The sequence below is a fragment of the Triturus cristatus genome, chromosome 5_1 (genome assembly GCF_964204655.1).
Source record: "Triturus cristatus chromosome 5_1, aTriCri1.1, whole genome shotgun sequence".
NCBI lineage: Eukaryota > Metazoa > Chordata > Amphibia > Caudata > Salamandridae > Triturus > Triturus cristatus.
Window position 1 is genome coordinate 816,652,735 of NC_140587.1, and position 18,349 is coordinate 816,671,083.

Here is an 18,349-nt window from a genome sequence, read left to right on the forward strand (position 1 = left end):
CGATGTGCGCGCTCACGGCGTCTTTCAGCTTGCGCCTGGACAGCCGAGGTGCACGCTTACGGCATCTTTCAGCTTCAAAAATCGTTCCTCTATCCCCCTTCACTGCGGCCCCTGCTGCCCCTGCGGCAGTGCCAGGCCGCCTCCCCTCCTCCATGGCATGCTGGGAGAATGGCTCGGTGCACGAGAAGTACCGGCTGGTGGTGGTAGGAGGTGGCGGCGGCAGAGGCGAAGGCAAGTCTGCGCTCACCATTTAGTTTATCCAGGTGGGTGCAGTATGTCTGGCATGCACAGCTCGTCTCTGCCCCATCCTCCTTACTCACATCGGCTGCAGACTGCCTCTGCTCGGCCCCTCTTAAACGGGCTTGTCCCTCCCCAGGCAATGTACACTGCACTCTAGACGCGGCCCCTTACTCTGCGTGCCTCTGGGACCCTGATCAATCTCATCCATGCACTGCTCCCGTCCTGGGCCCCAGTCACTAGGGCGGGAATTATTACACCTTAATATGAGCTCTATCTTTCCCTTCGCCATGTGCCGTCGCACTTCGACCTGACCTGTTGTACCTCCATAGAACACCAAACCCCTTAGCGCCTGTGCCTCACCACACTTGGCTATCGCTCATGCACAGACTGCTAGCAACCCAGCCACTGGGAGTCTCTCAGTAGACATTGTCCCCCACTTAAAATCAGCCCGCCCACCCCTCAGGCAATTCAATCTGCTACTGCGCTGAAAGAAACTATGCCCCACCACCCAGCCTCCATGTCCTTTGTATTTTACTTTGCATTACCGTTCGCCTGACTTTCCCAGATAGTTGGCTCTTCTTACCAACTGACCCTCTGCCCCTCCGTCCCGTGTCACTTTGTCCACACAGCTGTTAGGTCCTGCAGAATCACCCTCTTTCGCCATACTGTTTGTGCCTTCGGCATCCTCTTAAGGCAGATTGCGCTCCTCTTACCCAAGACCCGCTCAACCCTCTTGTCCCACCCCTACCCGGGTACCTGTCCCGCTCCTGCCTTCTATCCAGCCACACCTGCTTATAATATCAATGTGTATTGTATTAATGGTTTCACTGGCCCTTACACAGATGTTTTTTTTCCTTTGCTGCTGCCAGTTTGTCACATTGGACACTCTTTTTGTACCTATCCTTTCCTTTGTCATTTGCCGAGTCTAACAGCTCCTCCCTGCCCCCAAAGTCGCCTGCTTGTGTTAGATTTTTCTTAGTCATTCAATGCAGAGTTTTTTCTTATGTATTTCCAGTACATTGCCCCAAGTGAAGTGGCATGTACACACCTTCTGCCATTGCTGCCTTTCTAACCATCACCTGTCACCTGGGTATTGCAGTTTCACGTTTTCCATTAGCTCGTGGCACTGGGTACCGCACCCTGTAAAGTATCCTTGCCATGGTATGATTTTCCTTCTGGCCTGCACCTGCTGAAGGTGGCACACATGACATGCCACTATTTGGTTCTCATCCCGTCAGCATCGTGTCCTCTGCTGACTCCGTGTTTCCAGTTTTAGCTAACCCGTCAGGAAGCCCTTATTCCTTTCAAAACCTATACATTTATGAGATGTGGGATGCTGTGGGGACCCACATATTAGGCCGGGAAGACCCATGGTTTTGTGTTGTGCCACTGGTCTCATTATTGTGAAAACTAGAGAGCAATGGTCTCCTCTTTTATACAGATTTGTTTGTGTGAACACACATTCACATCTGCTTATATCTTAAATATATTCTGATTTATTCTGCAGTCTGTTCTGCCTTTGGCGTATTGACATTTTGACTCTCTTTAATAATTAAGGACACTTCGACCCTCAGTTATGTTGTATTTTTTTTTTTATGTGTTGTCTCTATGGCCTAACTGATGCGAGACCTGTTGCATTGCAAATGCTTGTTTAGTATATGGTTTGGTCTCCTTCTGGAGACCACTGTATTTTGTGCTGCTTACCTTATTTGCAATTGAATATTGTTGTGTATTTGTGTTGATACCTCCAGATAGGAGATATGCCATTGCATTAGTGAGTGTTGTATAATAAATCAACATATTTTTAGATATATACTGTTTTTTTTTCGTTTAACCTACACTACATGATCAGAACTGGTAAAACAAGCTGCTTAACATTCCTTAAAGATAAGCCTGAAGACTGCTCTCTACAGCTACCACTTTGAGAGCTTTCAAAGATTATTAAAGACCACCAAAATCACCATAAGGGTTGCCTGTATTAGTGCATGGTTGTAGGAGAGTAGGATCTGCCTCTTATGTTGCCCCCACTTTTTTTCTGATGTTTACACTGGTTTCTGACTATAGTCTGGCTGGGACCCTGCTAATCAGGGCCCCAGCCTCTCTGTTCTCTCTAAACAACTTGAAGTGCATATTAGGTGCACTAGTGATTGGATACTGTGGTGCCTTATGAGTCCCTAGTATATGGTACCTTAGGTACCAAGGGCATAGGTACTTCACTTGCCTACCAGGGGCTGAAGCATGTATTATGCCACCCCTGGGAAGCAGACTAAATCTGACACCACATGCCTGCTACTGCAGCCTGGGTGAGGTAGTGCTAGCACTCCTCACTGAGATATAGGTTCACTATATCACTCCTGCACACACATTTAAACCTATCAGTCACCCCTAAGGCAGGCCCTATCAATCCTGAGGGCAGGGTGCTTGGTTTACATGTGAGGGGGTGCCTCTCCCTGAGCAGGGCCCCTCTGCAGCTCTCTATTCTCTGGGGCTGTTTGTGAATGCGGTCAAACCATATACTCTTAAGTGAATTATAACCTTGCGGTTAATGCTAACTTTGGAATGGCTGCATCAAAACATGTCGTGTTTGGTGTCAAACGCTTTGGAATCATATCCCTACACCAGTAACTGGTGTGGGAGTATGATCCCACCCTTCTAGAGGGATAGACATGTACCTTCTGTGGAAACGCGGTAGAATCCTGAAGATCCCTGGCATCGCAAAATGGATGCCACCAGTCACAGACACTGGGCTGCCCTCCTGCTGATGACCGAAACTCGCAGTGGAGGAGGCCCAACAATGGGTATCCTGTCACAGGGAGGTGTGACCACCTCCCAGACAGGGTTTAGTGTATTGGGGCTGGGTGGGTGCACTCCTAGAGTGCTTTGAAGTCCTGCACTGGGGGAGCAGTAGGCTCCTCTATGCATACACCAGTTCAAACCGGCTCAGGGGCTACCTGCCCCTGCTCTGGCGCGAAACTGGACAAAGGGAAGTGGGTGTAGCCACCCACTCCCCTAACCCTCCCATAGGTGGGGTCATAGAGCTAGTCCCTCCCTTCCTTTCAGTATAAGTTAGGGAACCCTTGCCATTGCAAGCTAGATATCCCTGGACGATGCTCTGAAGAAGAATCATGGACCTTCGACGTTCCATTACCTCTGGAAGACGGAAGAATCTCCCTTGGAGTCAAGGAGTGACTCCCCTGCTTGGCAGGCACCAAATCTTACAATCAACGGTCGCAAATGTTCCCGCTCCCGCCGGAGTCCGAAGTCCCTGCAGCCCAGGAAGAGGATTTCCTGACTTCTCCAAGGCCATTGTGAGTCCCCAGCGACGCTGAGGCAAGTGGACCCCATGAGTGACGAGGAACCGCAATCCCTGGGTACCGTGCACTATTTTCAAGTACAACCCCTTCACGACCAGGTGTGGTCCAAGCCTCCATCAGGAATCCCTCCGAGGATCAGAGGCCTACCCCGTCCCGAGTGACCGTGGGCCCCTTCGCGATCCCTTGCCGGTTGGCTTGTGGGTCCCCAGAAGACTTTTCTACAGTTCCAAAGGGCTCCCCTGGTTTCTCCAGGCCTGCCCTGACTTACCCTCGCTGGGTGAGTCCCCCAGACCTTGCTGGTCTGCACCGCTGAGTTTTTATCCTTTCCACAAGACTTGCTGTTACCAAGGCTTGTTGGCTCCAATCTGGTCACCGACACCGCAGTAAGCTGCAGACTTCATGGGAAACGCCGAATCCAGCTCCTGGTTGTCGTCAACGCCTCCTGGACCTCGTGGCTGAAGAGTCAAGACACCCGTGGATCACCTGAAATCACCCGACTACCATCTTCCTGGCCCCGGGTCACTAGCAAGTGACTGAACACTGTCCCTTCTGCTTTCAGGTCTTCCTTCTTCTGAATCCAGCCTTGGATTCCACCGGACACTTCTCCTGTCTTCACAAGCAGCAAGTCTTCTTTGGCTCCCATTGAAAACGACGCAGCGACCCGACACCAAAAGACACCTATGCACCCGGCTTCCCTGGGTGAGGTAATTTTAGCACTACGGTGCTCCTGTGGGTGTTGGCTCTAGAACTACTTACCCTGTAAGTGACTTGCTTGTAGACTCTCCCGAAGTATCCTAAAACTCTTAATTTCCAATTGCGACTTGTTCCATTGAAGTCAATAGGGATTCGCGGCTGTGCTCTCACACTGCATGCGTCTCCCGTGGGTCCTTTACTTACCTGCCTTGGGTGGTTCCGTGAGGCCCCAGCGCTTCTGAAGGCCCTAGGCCTTGTCCCTGTGCAAGTCGTTATTCTTAAGTCTCTTTTTTAGTATATGGTCTGGTACGCCCCTAGGGCCCCAGCCATATTTGTGGTTAATTTATTGTGAAACGTTGATTTGCGCATATGTTCCTGACTTCTAATCTCATAAAGAGATTAGCAGAGAGTTGTTCGTAATAAATACATATATATTTGATATATATACCTGTGTGGTGTCCTTTCATTTAGTAATTCAAGAGATTATACGGTAAAACAAGCTGCTTTACATTCTTCTAAAGACTTAGCCTGAAGGCTGCTCTCCACAGCTACCACTAGGAAAGCTGTCTTTAAAGGTTGTCTTAAACCTACTACCATAAGAGTCGAATTGTATTGGTGCAAGGTGTCCACTTTAACTAGTGAACAGCATATACCAGGCCAACTTCTCACAATGGTGCTTCTCTTGAATAAGTCTGCACCATATACTAAGCCAGCCTCCTACATGTGTAGATCTACATTTATGTATACAATAGGGCGTACTTATCTGCTTTTGTGGCTAAGCCTTTCTTGGTGCACCATTTTGACCTTAACTTGGCCATTGCTTATGTATTTCTTTTCTCCTCTGGGTTCTATGTTACATAGTCCCGGGGGGTTACCTTTTCTCTAGGAGGGTTTTTTCTCCTACTGAGAGTGATCTCTACCAAACTGTGTTGTTATACTTGCAGTGCTTTTGTTCAGCATTGATGTGATCTCTCTCTCTTTCTGTCATGGATGTACTCTGAGATTTCCTTTTCTCTGTGTGCCTCGGGTCGGGTTAGCTCACATACTAGATTTCACAGTGAGGAGCTGAAGCTCTAATTCAGTGGTATGGGCTGTTGTCCATGGTGCTTTAGCCTAATCCAATTGAGGGTTGAATACTTTCGGCGGGGCTACATAGTATAATTGTTTTTATGAAGTGTTTTCTCCAACATTTTCTTATCCCTCAGCTGTGGGTAATGTTGTGCACATGTTTCTCAAGGTCTTGCAGACTTCGGCTCCCTACAGGCTTCACACAGTCTTTATGGTGGAGCATATTTTTTGCTTCACCAATAATTCTTAAGATAGTCTGGTCACTTTATCTCATTATGGACCAACTTGTCCTATTCCGAGATCTTTTGTGAGTTCAATTCACAGACTCTTCTCCAGGGATGGTGTTGCTTGGGTATCTAATTCTAAGATAAGAAACTTGCGTCTAGATGTCACTATTAGATGAATAAGTTACTTACCCTTGGTAACGTTTTATCTGGTAGTGACAGGATCTAGCTGCAGATTCCTTAACGATCCTCCCTGCTCTGCTGGTCCTGTAACCTACAAGGTCCCTTTCTTGGCATTCTGATGCCTTTCTTTTGGACTTCGTATTTGTTTGACACAACGAGGTCTCTTTTTTGACACACTGTTTACATAGACGGTTTCTAAAAGTGGCTCAGAGTTGTTGGTGGGAAAATAGTCACAGAAGAATCTGACGTCAGTGCGTCAGAGAAGGGCTTATATGGGCTCTGTTGACGTCACATCTGGAGGACGCCATGGCTATGGAGTCGCTCAAAGCCCTCTACCGACGCGCAGCGGTACTGCTGTAAAAACAAATTCTGGATCCAGTGTAGCACTTGGGGAGAACTCTAAGATAAGGACTCCGTGGCTAGATCCTGTCTCTACCATATAAGGCGTTACAGAATTTAAGTAACTTATTCGACTAGCTAATTTTCCTGCTTGCTCCGATGCCAGATGGGCCTCAGGACACAGGGTGGCTTTCCCCAGGACTGGGGGAAGCCAGGATCAGATATCAAATGCGAGGGTGGCTTTGAAACATTTGGCCCAGATATGCTAATTCACTAGCCATCCTGCTTGAGGAGGTGTGAACACCTTCCTCCATAGCAGGCGTTATTTGTGGCCTCGGAGAGCAAGGCTCTCTTTTCAGGAGGGTCAGAAACTCTTCTGTGGAGGCAAGTTGGACAATACCAGTCAGCCAGATCACTAGAAGACTTAGGTTTCAGGAGTACCTCTAAGGTGCCCATGGGTGATGTATTCATAAATCCGATACTGGTATCAGTACAGATTTATCAAGACCAGGTGTTTGATACCAAACACCAGAGGTTTCAGTGAAGCCATCACGTAGCTGGGTAATTCGTAATGACCAGTGCCCAGTACATGCCTTTAGGTTGGCTTCCCTGATCACTTGCAATATCTAGTAATCAAAATCAAAATGACAGAGGCATATCTGCTCATGCAGTTAATACCTCACATGAAATATAATGCAACCTGCCTCAGGGCTCTTGAGGCCTTCTGTAGGGGTGGATACAAATAGTACATGCAGTGTATGGGCATTGAATACAGGGAGTGTGCAATGTTGTTTTCAGGAGGCCTTTTGCACCCTTTCACGCAGACTGCAGTGGCAGTCTGCATGTAGTTTTTATGTGGGTCCCTTGGGGTCGTAAAATACATGCTGCAGCCCTTAAGCACCCTCTTTAGTAGCCATGCCCTGGGTACCAGGCATACCATTTACTAGGGACTTACAAGGGTGCTAAAGTCCTTTCCAATTGGGTTGCAATTGAGCATTTCAGTTTTAGGGGAAAGAACACTGGCACTGAAGAATGGTTAGCAGGCTTCAGTGCACTGGCCAGGAGGATATAATCAATTGTGCTATGGCAGGCGCCTCGTCTAAATGTTGGGACAAACTTGTCTGAGGGGGCGTGCCTATTACATGCCCAAATACCATGTGTAATGGTGAAATCCACAACCTGCAGTGCTGCTCTTGAAGAATCCCTCCCTGCAGAAGAGAGAAAGAAAACAAAAGAGCCACTCTCGGTGTGGAGCTGGCCTCTAACAAAGTCCCTCAACCTACTGGTACATTTTGGCTGTGGTGCTCCGACTGAACACAAACAAGCATTAGTGCTTGCAACTGGCTCCGTTACCCGCGGGTATAGTGCAGGTTGACTCCTGGAGGGTCTAGTTGCTCAGTACTTGCTGGGCAGCTGGTGCTAACCTCTGGTAACCACAAAGCCCTTCTTTTGGGGAGTTGCTCCCTCGGTGGGCCCGGGAGTTTACAGAACGCTATATTGGTCTGATGCAGTCTGTGCCTGCTGGTGAAGGAAAATGGCTTCTCCACCACAAGGGAGATATTGCTGGGTCAATAAAGTTCTGATCAGACCACCAAGGGTTTGGGAAGGCTGTTCTTCTTCTGCACGAGTAGATCATGGTGTTTGTCTGGACAGCAGCATCCAGGCAGGGTTTTGCGCCAAGATCGGTGCTAGTCCACAGTTCTCACACCTTGAGTTGGTTTTTGGCCTTCTTTCAGGCAGTCAAATTTGAGTTCCTCGTGCCAGGGGGCCCCCTAAATACTAAATGTAGGGGTGTTAAGGTGAGTGAAGGGTGGTATTCAATGAGCTGTTTTCCCTTGGGTTCACTACACCCCATATATGACCACTTTCTGTGGAGAGTATGCATAACCCTGTCCCAGAGTTCCTAATTCCACCAAAAACAAGATGGTGGAATCCTTCTTTCGTGAAGCACATTAGTTAGCCCACCTTAGGGAAGTGACTAGGCTGGAGGTGAAACACACCTACTGCATAGCTAATTTCCTGTCTGTCCTGGTGCCAAAAGGACCTCAAGGCAGGGGGTGGCATCTACCAGGTCTGAGGGAAGCCTGGGTCGCATATCAAAAGTGGCAGGGACATTCAACCCCCTGGCCTTGATATGATAAACCACTAGCCATCCTGCTGGAGGAGGTGTGAACACCTTCCTCTGGAGCAGGCATTGTTTCTGACCTCAGAGTGCGGGTCCCACCTGCAGAGGGTCAGAAACATGTCTGTGTTGGCCGGATGGACAATACCAGTCAGCCAACACACTAGACACTGGTTGGTTTTAAATGGGGCACCTCTAAGGTGCCCTATGGGTGCATGTCATAATAAATCTAGTATTGGCAGCAGCGCATATTTATTAAGACAAGGTGTTTAATACCAAACAACATTATTTGAAGTGAAGCCATTATGTAGCTCGATAACTTGTAATGACCAGTGCCCAGTACATATACTTAAGATGGCTTCACTGTTCACTTGCAATGTGTGGTAATAGAACTGTACATCACAGGGGCATATCTGCTCATGCAGATATGTCCTCACATCAAATATAATGCACCCTGCCGTAGGGCTCTAAAGCCTGCTGTAGGGCTGGCTTACATATATCATATGCAGGCATTTTGGAATGGCACATAGTGAGTTTACCATGTTGTGTTTTACACATGGTTTGCACTGTGTCACGCAGCCTACGATGGTAGTCTACATGCAATTTGTATGGGGGCCCCCTAGGGTGGCATATTACATCCTACAGCCCTTAGGGACCCTCTTTTTAGGACCCATGCCCTAGGTACCAGGGGTACCATTTACTAGGGACTTCCAGGGGCGCTTAAGTCCTTGCCAATTGGTTTACAATTATTTCAGTTTTAGGGGAAAACACACTGGTACTGAAGCCTGGTTAGCTGGCTTAAGTGCACTGTCTGAGTCAACAAACCATCATCTAGTAGTTCAAATGGAGCAAAAAGTAGGGGGACAGCTACAAAGAAGTCCAGCTTCCTACTAGTAGGGTACTTGGTCCTGTGCTGGGAGGCTCTTTGCTTTTGGAGTGGCTGGAGAGGCAGATCATTTCCTTGATTGCAAGTCACCTGCCAAAACCCTGGAATGTCAGGGCAGCCAATCCCAGCCCAGTGGCTTCTGCCTGATCATAAATGAAGTCTACATCTTGAGAAAATGCAGGGCATCTTCAACAGTGGAGAGAACCCTGGCTAGATCTTTTGCCAGCATCTAGAACATGCACTGTCCAAGGTTTTGTGCATTGGAGTTTCCGTGAAGACCTTGCTAGGAGATGCATTCCAGAAGCAATGGAATATCTGACTTGTGTACACTTCCTGCCCTTTCAGGAATCATCAGACTCAAGTCATCCTAGTGATTCCACTGGTGGGCCAAACAAGTGTGGTACCGGTTACCTCTGGGCTTGTGCATCTGTCCTCCAATGAGGCTTCCAGTTAGATAGTATCTTCTGTAATAGCTGCAGGGCAAGGTACTTCATCCAAACCTGTGCAATCTACACCTCCAAGTGTGGAAACTGAGCTGCAGTAGTTAATTGCTTTTGATCTGCCATTTGAAGTGGTGGATGTCATCTTTGCTGCCATGCTTCCGTGCACAAAATCCATTTACTCTGGGAAACTTTGTGGTCTGGTGTGAAGTTTGCAAAGCAGATCCATCACAAGCCAAACTTGTTGATATTATGTTTTTCTGTCTTTGGCCTACCAAGGCCTTACAGTGAGTAATATTAAACGTTGCTTGTTGAACCTTTCTGCCTTCCTATGGTTGCCAGAAGAACCGTCCTTGTTCAAATCACCTGTTATGAGATTTATTGAAGGTTTGATACGCATGCACCCTACCAAGACATTTGTGAGGCCACAGTAGGACCTTAACTTTTCTCATGTGTGCACCTTTTGTGCCAATGCACAGTTGCTCGTTGCTTCTTCTGCCTCTAAAGACTGTCTTCCACATTGTGATCACTTCATGCTTGTCGCATGAGTAAACATCAAGCGCTGTTGATGCAATAGCCCTACACATTTTGTCTTTATAAACTGGTGCTGAGTACTCGGTGCCCTTCTTGTCCAAAGTTGTGACTCCCTTCCATTTAGAGCAGCCCATCACCCTGCCAGTGTTTTTCGTCCCTCCCCACCCCTTGAAGCAGGAGAAACTTCATCGGCTGGCCTTTTAGTTTTAAGCTTTTAGGTTCATCATACCAGCGACCATCAGGTGGAGGTCAGTTCTTTTGTGGGTTTCTACTGGGCAAGGAAAGGGCAGGTGATACAGAAGAGGGTGCTGTCAAGGTGGATAGACTTCTGTATTAAGATCTGCTATGCACTGACCAAGAAACAGAGTGCCTGCCCTTGATATTTGCCAGGCTGTGATGTGGTGATCAGTGTATGTGTTCAAGAAGCACTGCTGCCTTGCCAACCAGGTCCGCTGGAAAAAACATTTAGCTTTTTGGTATGAGTCCACTCCGCAGACCATCCGCCTCAGCGGAGGTACTGCTTAGGTATGTTTTGTAAAGTGAGAAATCTGTTGTTAAAAACCTACCTCAGAACAACTAGTTACTTACCTTTGGTTTCGTTCTTTCTGGTGAATACTCAATTTTACTTTAAATTCCTCACAGCCCTTCCTCCTCCCCATTCTGTGGAGTGTCTATTTTCACACCTAAGAGGTTGCAAGTGAGCAATTACACACTACTTCCAGCAATTGTTTAACCCTCCTAGTTTAAGGGAATGGAATGAGTCGAACAAGAAAGTGATGTCAGTGCTCAAGGTTGATTCTTATATGCAGCTCCACGCCATCACGTCCGCGGTGGTTCAGAGCTGCACAGTCTCTTCCTAGCAGCATACAAGAGCACTGCTTAGAAAGTTTCTGTGGCCAGTCTTGTGCCTGGGCAGTCGTCCAAGGTGAGGAATCAATGGTTAGATAGAGTATCTACCAGAAAAAGTATTACCAAAGTAAAGTAAAAAAAAGAGTTCCTCCAGCGTGATCAAATTGCTTGCTATGCAGTCCGAAATCAGCTTTTAAAAAAAGCTGCCACATTTAAGAAGTTACTCTCTGTTTTCACCTTCCACACACCGTCTCTGACTCCTGCTTCTCTTTAGATACTGCCAGGCATAAAATGTGTCTCCGGCAGCATTAACGTCTATCCTTTCTATTCACATGTCCTATTTAAGGTCTCTTGACTATAAAATCACTCCTATTGCTTCATATCACAGCAAACACACATGAAGAGGCCAGTAGGAGGATGTGGTCCCCTGTCCATAACCCAGAAATGACCTGTCACTGAAATTATGTTGAGTGCAGACCAAGTACTCCAATTGACTTAACTTCATCTTACATTTCCCCATGGATGCTAACACTTGTATTTTAAAAGTATTTGAGTTAAAATCAAGAAGGGTGCAACCTATCTGTGGAAATGGGGCCCCAAGGTAAGATTTTCTTACATGTATTACCTCTACCTTGTTACTAGATGCAGTAGTGATTGATTTCAACTGTACAACACACTGCAGAAAGTGTTATACAGGGATCTTGACTCTGTCTGCTTTTGGAGCACAATTAAGAGAGCTTTATTTACATTTCAGTTCATTGTGTCAACAAGCAGTAACAGCTATCAGAGCACTCATGTTCAACACACATTACATGAAGAGAATTTTAAGCTAATACCTTTTTTTATTTATTTTTTTAGGTCAGATGAAGTTGTAACTAGAGGTGTATACACTCCAATTAACCTATATAAGTTTCCACCTACTCGTGTTGGGGAATGTAGTACGCTGAAAGTCAATTTTCAGAATAAAGGTGTCACTGCTCACATGGTAAGAATGTCTATTGCACACATATTGTTCTCTGTCTTTTTAAACAATCTCTTCTTTAATAACTAGACCAAAGTACAATTATGTATCAGTAAAGAATAATAAAGTTAAACCTATTACCCAAGTTTCTTCTTTTAAAAGAATTACTTCAACATCGCAAGGAATTGCCGTTGTTCATAATGCAAATTATTACCTGACATATTTGCTTTATTTAAGTTCTCAATACGAGTAACCTGTCAATATCCAAAAATGCTTTGATCCAACAACTAACCCTTGAAAGTGTAAAATATTCCATGAAAATATTGGTGGTGTGTGCATTCAACTCTCCAATGTATCTTCTTGTCATTATTCATACAGCATAGCTTCAGTCCTTTTTTCCTCCTATCACATCACTGCTCTGCATGCTTAGTTTCTTTTGTCAAGCTATTGAGGATTTAGTTGATTTTTCTTAGCATAGCTTTTCTTCCCTCTTAAATGACAAGAGTTGCCCATGATTCAACCTGCTAGATACTGAGTACACGCATATGGTCTGGGATCGCCCGGTGGTTGCTAATTTCTGGACAAAGTGACAGTTGACCTGGAAAGAACCCTCACAAAAGCAGATGTGCGAAGGGTGGACATGTGTCTTCTAAGGTTGTATGCTCACTCTAAACCTGGGATGTTAGTGACGCTATGATTACTTACCGGTAATCCCCATTACTCTTAGTCCTACTCGTCCTCGACCCAGTCATAACTAATGAGGTATTCCACATGACAGGAAACAAAACAGAAAACGCTTTTAGCCTCTACCCACCCTCCCGTCAGGGGCTATAAGTACATAGCCAACAAAAAGCACATCCTGACATACCAAGCAACAAAGGCCTGATCAGGGAGAGCATGTGGGAAGTATGACTGGGTTGAGGACGAGTAGGACTAAGAGTAATGGGGATTACCGGTAAGTAATCATAGCATTACCTCTACGTCCCTCGTCATCGACCCAGTCATAACTAATGAGGCATACCAAAGCAACCCCACCAGCAGGCCTTTGGTGAACCACACAGAGAACAGAGACCGAACACAAAAATGGAGTGCAGCAAGTGAAATATTTAGTAAACAAACAGAATCAGGGAGGGGGCACAACCCCCACAGCACGCAACACACCACAACCAAAATTGATCCGGTCAGACAAAGCACAATTCAGACGATGGTGCCGTACAAAAGTAGAATCAGATGCCCAAGTCCCAGCCCGACAGATCTCATCAAGGGAAACCCCATGAAAGGCAGCCCAGGAAGCAGAAACACCCCTAGTGGAACGGGCCTGAACCCCAGAAGGGCAAGGCAAACCAGAGCCCTGATAAACCAGAGAAATGACAGCCTTGATCCAGCGATCCAGAGTAAGACGGGAGGCAGCCTTACCCCGAGCAGCCAAACCGAAGGCCACAAAGAGGGAGTCCAAAGAGCGAAACCCCGCAGAGCGGGCAACATAAACAGACAATGCACGCCTCACATCCAGGGAGTGAAGCAACAGCTCAGCAGGCGAGGAAGGAGAAGGGCGGAAAGAAGGAAGAATCAACTCCTGAGAGCAATGAGAATGAATCTTCGGAACAAACCCAGGATCCAAAGAAAGGACCACCGCGTCATCCAAGAAACGTAAAAAGGGAGGAGAGCTACGCAAGGCAGTGAGCTCACCCAACCGCCGAGCAGAAGTAACATCAACCAAAAAAAACACCTTAAAAGAGAGGAACTTAAGGTCCACAGACTCCAAGGGCTCAAAAGGAGAGGACTGCAGAGCACCCAGGACCAAAGAAAGATCCCAAGGAGGAACCTGAGAACGAGTAGAAGGAGAGGACAGAGAGAAACTCTGGAACAACCGGGAAACCAACAATCCATCCAAAGACGGAAGCGAAGCCGGATACTGGAAAGCCCGAATGGCAGCTCACTGCCCCTTCAGTGTAGACCAGGCATACTTCTGAAACCCATCCAAGAAAAACTGAAGGATAGAAGCAATAGGACAAGAGACAGGAGAGAGACCAAGCCCCAAACACCAGGAGGAGAAATAAGCCCAATGCTTAGAGTAGGAGGACAAAGTGGAACTGCTACGGGACCCCTCCATCACAGTGATGAGGTGATCAGGCAAACCCCGGACTCCAAGAGACACCCGTTCAACCTCCAGACCGCCAGGGTGAGAGGGACCAGGAGGGAGGGAGAGGGAGACCTCAGGGGAGACGGGTAGCTGGGAAGAATCCAAGGAGGGCCCACTGCCAGTCTCAACAACAACGGGAACCAGGACCTCCGCGGCCAGTGAGGCAAGACCGCCACCACCCGGGCACCCACCCGCTGGACCTTCACGAAGAAGGCAGGAATCAGGGGGAAGGGGGGGAAGGCATACAGCAACCAAGGGGGCCACTGAAGAGACAACGCCTCCACCCCCCAAGCACCCAACTCCGGAGTCCGAGAACAAAAGAAGGGGAGTTGGGCATCGGCCCGGGAGGCAAACAAGTCCAGCAGGAGAGTCCCGAACCTCTGACAGATCAACCAGAAAAGCCTGGGGGAGAGACACAGGGTCAGAGAAGATGGAAACCTGCGACTCGAGGCGTCCGCCACCACATTGTCCACACCCCGGATATGCTGAGCAGAGAGGGCCAGAAGATGACACTCCGCCCAACCCGCAATTGCACAGGCCACCAAATTCAACGAAGGACTGCGAGTACTGCCCTGGTGGTTGATGTAAGCCACAGTCACTGAGTTGTCCGACCTCACCAGGACATTGCACCCCAGCAGACGGGCCTGGAAGAAACGAAGAGCACGTTCCACAGCAGACCGCTCCCTCCAATTGGACGAGCGGCGGGACTCCACCCGGAGCCAACGAGTCTGAATAGACCACTGACCCAGTATAGTCCCCCAACCGGACGCACTGGCATCCGTTGTCAACACCAAAAGAGGCAGCAGACGAATCCACATCCCCCTGGAGAGATTCGAGGAATCCAGCCACCACTGGAGAGCGGCCACCACCTCCAGAGACACCGGCACAGAGAGAGCATAGTCCTGAACCGGAAACGGCACCCAATGCTGAAGATGCCACAGCAGAGGCCGAAGATGATCCCTGGCCCAGGGCACCGTGAAGACAGTAGCAGCCATATGACCCTGAACCTCGAGCCACTGAAGGAGGGGAGCTGCAGTCCGGGACAACAACCTCCGTAACAGGCACTGAAGACACTGAATCCTTGAATCTGGCAGGAACACCTTGCCCAGGACTGAATCGAAGACGGCCCCTATGAAAGTTCGCCGAGTAGCAGGAAGGCGCTGACATTTCGGAAAGTTCACAAGAAACCCATGCTGCTCTAGCGTAAGGATGGTCAAGGACAGGTGCTGAGACAGGACCGCTGGGGAAGGAGCAGCCAGTTGTCGAGGTAGGGGAACACCGACACTCCCCGGAGGTGAAGATGGGCCACCAAGGGAGCAACCACCTTGGTGAATACTTGGGGAGCAGACCTGAGACCAAACGGAAGGACACAGAACTGCCAATGATGACCCCCCAGGCAGAACCGCAGGAACATCTGATCCTCCAGAGCCACTGGCACATGAAGATAAGCGTCCTGGAGATCCAGAGTAGCAAACACCCAGCCGGCCTGAATCAAAGGAACCACCCGCTGCAAAGTCTCCATCTTGAATGGGAACTTCCGCCCAAACAAGTACAGACTCCGAAGATTGATGACAATTCGAAACCCCCCTGTGACCTTCGGAACCAGGAAAACAATCGGATAGGTCCCCAGGCCCCACTCCAACCGTGGAACGGGCACAATCGCCTTCTTCAAGAACAGAACGTGAACACCGGCCACCAAGGACTGACGACGGGACCGGCACAATGGAGTCCGAGTCCGCACCACGCCCGAAGGAGGAGGAAGGGACAGAAACTCGATCCAATACCCCCGTTCCAGGACCTCCAGGACCCACTGATCGGTGGTCGTCCGATGCCAAGCGGGGAGGAACAATCGCAACCTCCCACCAACCTCGGGTGCCATACCAGTGGGACCCATTACCGGAGTGGCATAGTCCGGAACGCTGCGGCCCCGGTCCAGCATCACGGGGAAGCTTCTTCTGGAACTTCCGAGGGAAACCTCTACCAGCACCCCTCGGTCCTTTAAAGGAGGACTGCTGAAACCTAGAAGGCTGACAAAGTCTTGGCCTGAGAAAAGGACAAATCCTTACAAGAAGGCTGCCGACGGAAGGAAAAGGAATGTTTGTGCTCCTTGAACACCTTATGCAGCCGATCCTCAAGAGCGCCCCCAAAGAGACGAGGGCCTGTAAAGGGCAGACGCAAAGCCATTGACCTCTGGGCGGCATCCATATTCCAACCTTTCAACAACAGATTCCGACGAGCAGCGACAGAGCAACCACAGGACAAGGCAGAAGTGCGCACACAATCGAAGGCAATACCTGAGAGGAATTCAGCCTGACGCTCCATAGATTCCAGCAAATCCGGGCAACAGCCACCCTCCTGCATCATTGAAAACAAAGTCTTAAAGTCAGTCAACAGAGATTGAGCGACATAAGCTCCATAGATACCAGAACGGATGGCAAGGTGAGAACCAGCATAAGACTTGCGAAAAGCAGAGTCAATCTTCTTATCCACCCCATCACGAAGAATGTTCTTATCCGCTATGGAAGAACGACCAACCAAACTTGCGACAATGGAATCCACACGCACAGACTCAGGAAAGGACTCCTCCATGTCCTGTAAAGGATAAAGCTTCGACATGAAGCGTGGCAACATAATGTGATCCGGGTCCTTCCACTCATTCAAGAGGACATCCATCACAAAGGGATGAATAGGAAGTGAAGTAGCAACAGGCTTCCAAAATTGCGGCAAGACAGCATCCGAGGAAGTACTGGCCACAGCATCATCAGGAAATCCCATGTTCTCACGCACATGAGAAAGCAAGTCAGGCAACAATCATTGGAAATATATTTGCCCTTCAGATCCACTGCCCCCAAGAAAGCGTCACCAGAAGAATCAGAAGAAGAAATGTCCGAATAGAGGGCAACGCCCCCACCAGAACGACTCCCAGGAGATTTCTTGGAGGACATTAGGTCAGACAAAGTTTCCAAAATCAGGTGCTTCAACCTGTCCTCATCCAACTTCGGGCGCTTCCCCGCTGGGACAGGATCCCCACTGTTCGTAAGGGAAGAGGAAGAGGAAACAGGAGACACATTCCTCTGCTTTCTGTGATGCTTCCCCATCAAGAATCAACTAGCAAACAAAGTAACCAGTAAGCCAAACACAGGTAGAACTGAAGCGAAAGCGACACCCCCCACCTTTTAAAATAGAAACAGGAAACCACCCCCAAGCAGCACAGCTGAGTGAAACGAAAGCGAGGCGGGAGTCCATTTTAAAGAGAGAGCAGACAGCCTGAGACCCTGAATGGCAGGATCTCAGGCCAACTAAGTCGAAAAACCAGCTAGACACTAGGCAAAAAGTTGGGGGTAACCATAGTCAGATATCCACCTTCCTACACTGAAGAGTCCAGGAAGCCCAGCAGCCCGACTCTTAAGTCCCACGAAGGTCCATGAACGCCCCCAAAGCCCAGCAGAGGAGGAAACCACAGGAAAACTTGAAGCAGGTAAGTGCCCAGCACCTACCCCAGCGTCCCCTTCAGGTCCACTGACAGGAAACAAAACAGGTTGTGCTTTCTGTTGGCTATGTACTTGTAGCCCCTGATGGTAGGGTGGGTGGAGCCTAAAAGCGTTTCCTGTTTTGTGTCCGGTCATGTGGAATACCACATTAGTTATGACTGGGTCGAGGACGAAGGACGTAGAGATAATGGATTCTTAGAACTGTCCCTGGTAGTTGCTGGATGAGCTATACCAATGGATTAGTGCTCCTAAGAGAGCAACATCATTGTTGATAGAAGAAAGAAGTTGATAAATGGGCAACAGCCGAAGGCTCGACACAGCGAACTGCAGAACATTGTAGGTACGGTAAGAAACATTTAGCCAACCAGTGAAGGGGCCGTTGGTTCGAATTCACCTATACAGATAACTAGGCCAGCCAAACATTGATACATGGCCTTACATTGCTGAAGGCCCCCATCCCCTTGTCTTTTGACATCCAGGAATGATTTTATCAGCCATTCACCAATATAGAATCTGGAATAATAGCGCACTGCATGCACACAAAAACTTAAATAAGGAAAAATCAGACTTCATTTTTTATGGTTGTTTTATTGTTTATATTAAACACCTAGTTACATGTCTTATTATTTTGTATACTGAGTTAGCAGCAATAATATAGATTGGAATCTCAATCTTCTATATACTGGAAGTACAATCTGTAAGTGTACCTGAAGCATATGCATATCTTACTGATGCACACGTTCATTTTGTAACTCAAAATACATTAAAATGTTCTTTCCCCTAATTTATATTTGGAGAGAGTTCTTCCCATTTTCAGTTGCCAGATCGATGAATCGCTGCACAAATATTTGATGCATTACAC

The 18,349-nt window shown here is 48.1% G+C and overlaps 1 protein-coding gene across 5 annotated transcripts in view; it reads left to right on the plus strand.

Annotated features, from left to right (window-relative positions):
* The window catches only part of CEP192 (centrosomal protein 192), a 1,978,693-nt gene that overhangs the window by 1,884,463 nt on the left and 75,881 nt on the right, over positions 1–18,349 (plus strand). For all 5 annotated transcript variants that reach the window (XM_085605862.1, XM_085605865.1, XM_085605864.1 and 2 more), the window contains exon 44: positions 11,751–11,877. In XM_085605862.1, coding sequence (XP_085461988.1) covers positions 11,751–11,877 — 127 coding nt within the window. The remainder of the gene's footprint in view (positions 1–11,750; positions 11,878–18,349) is intronic.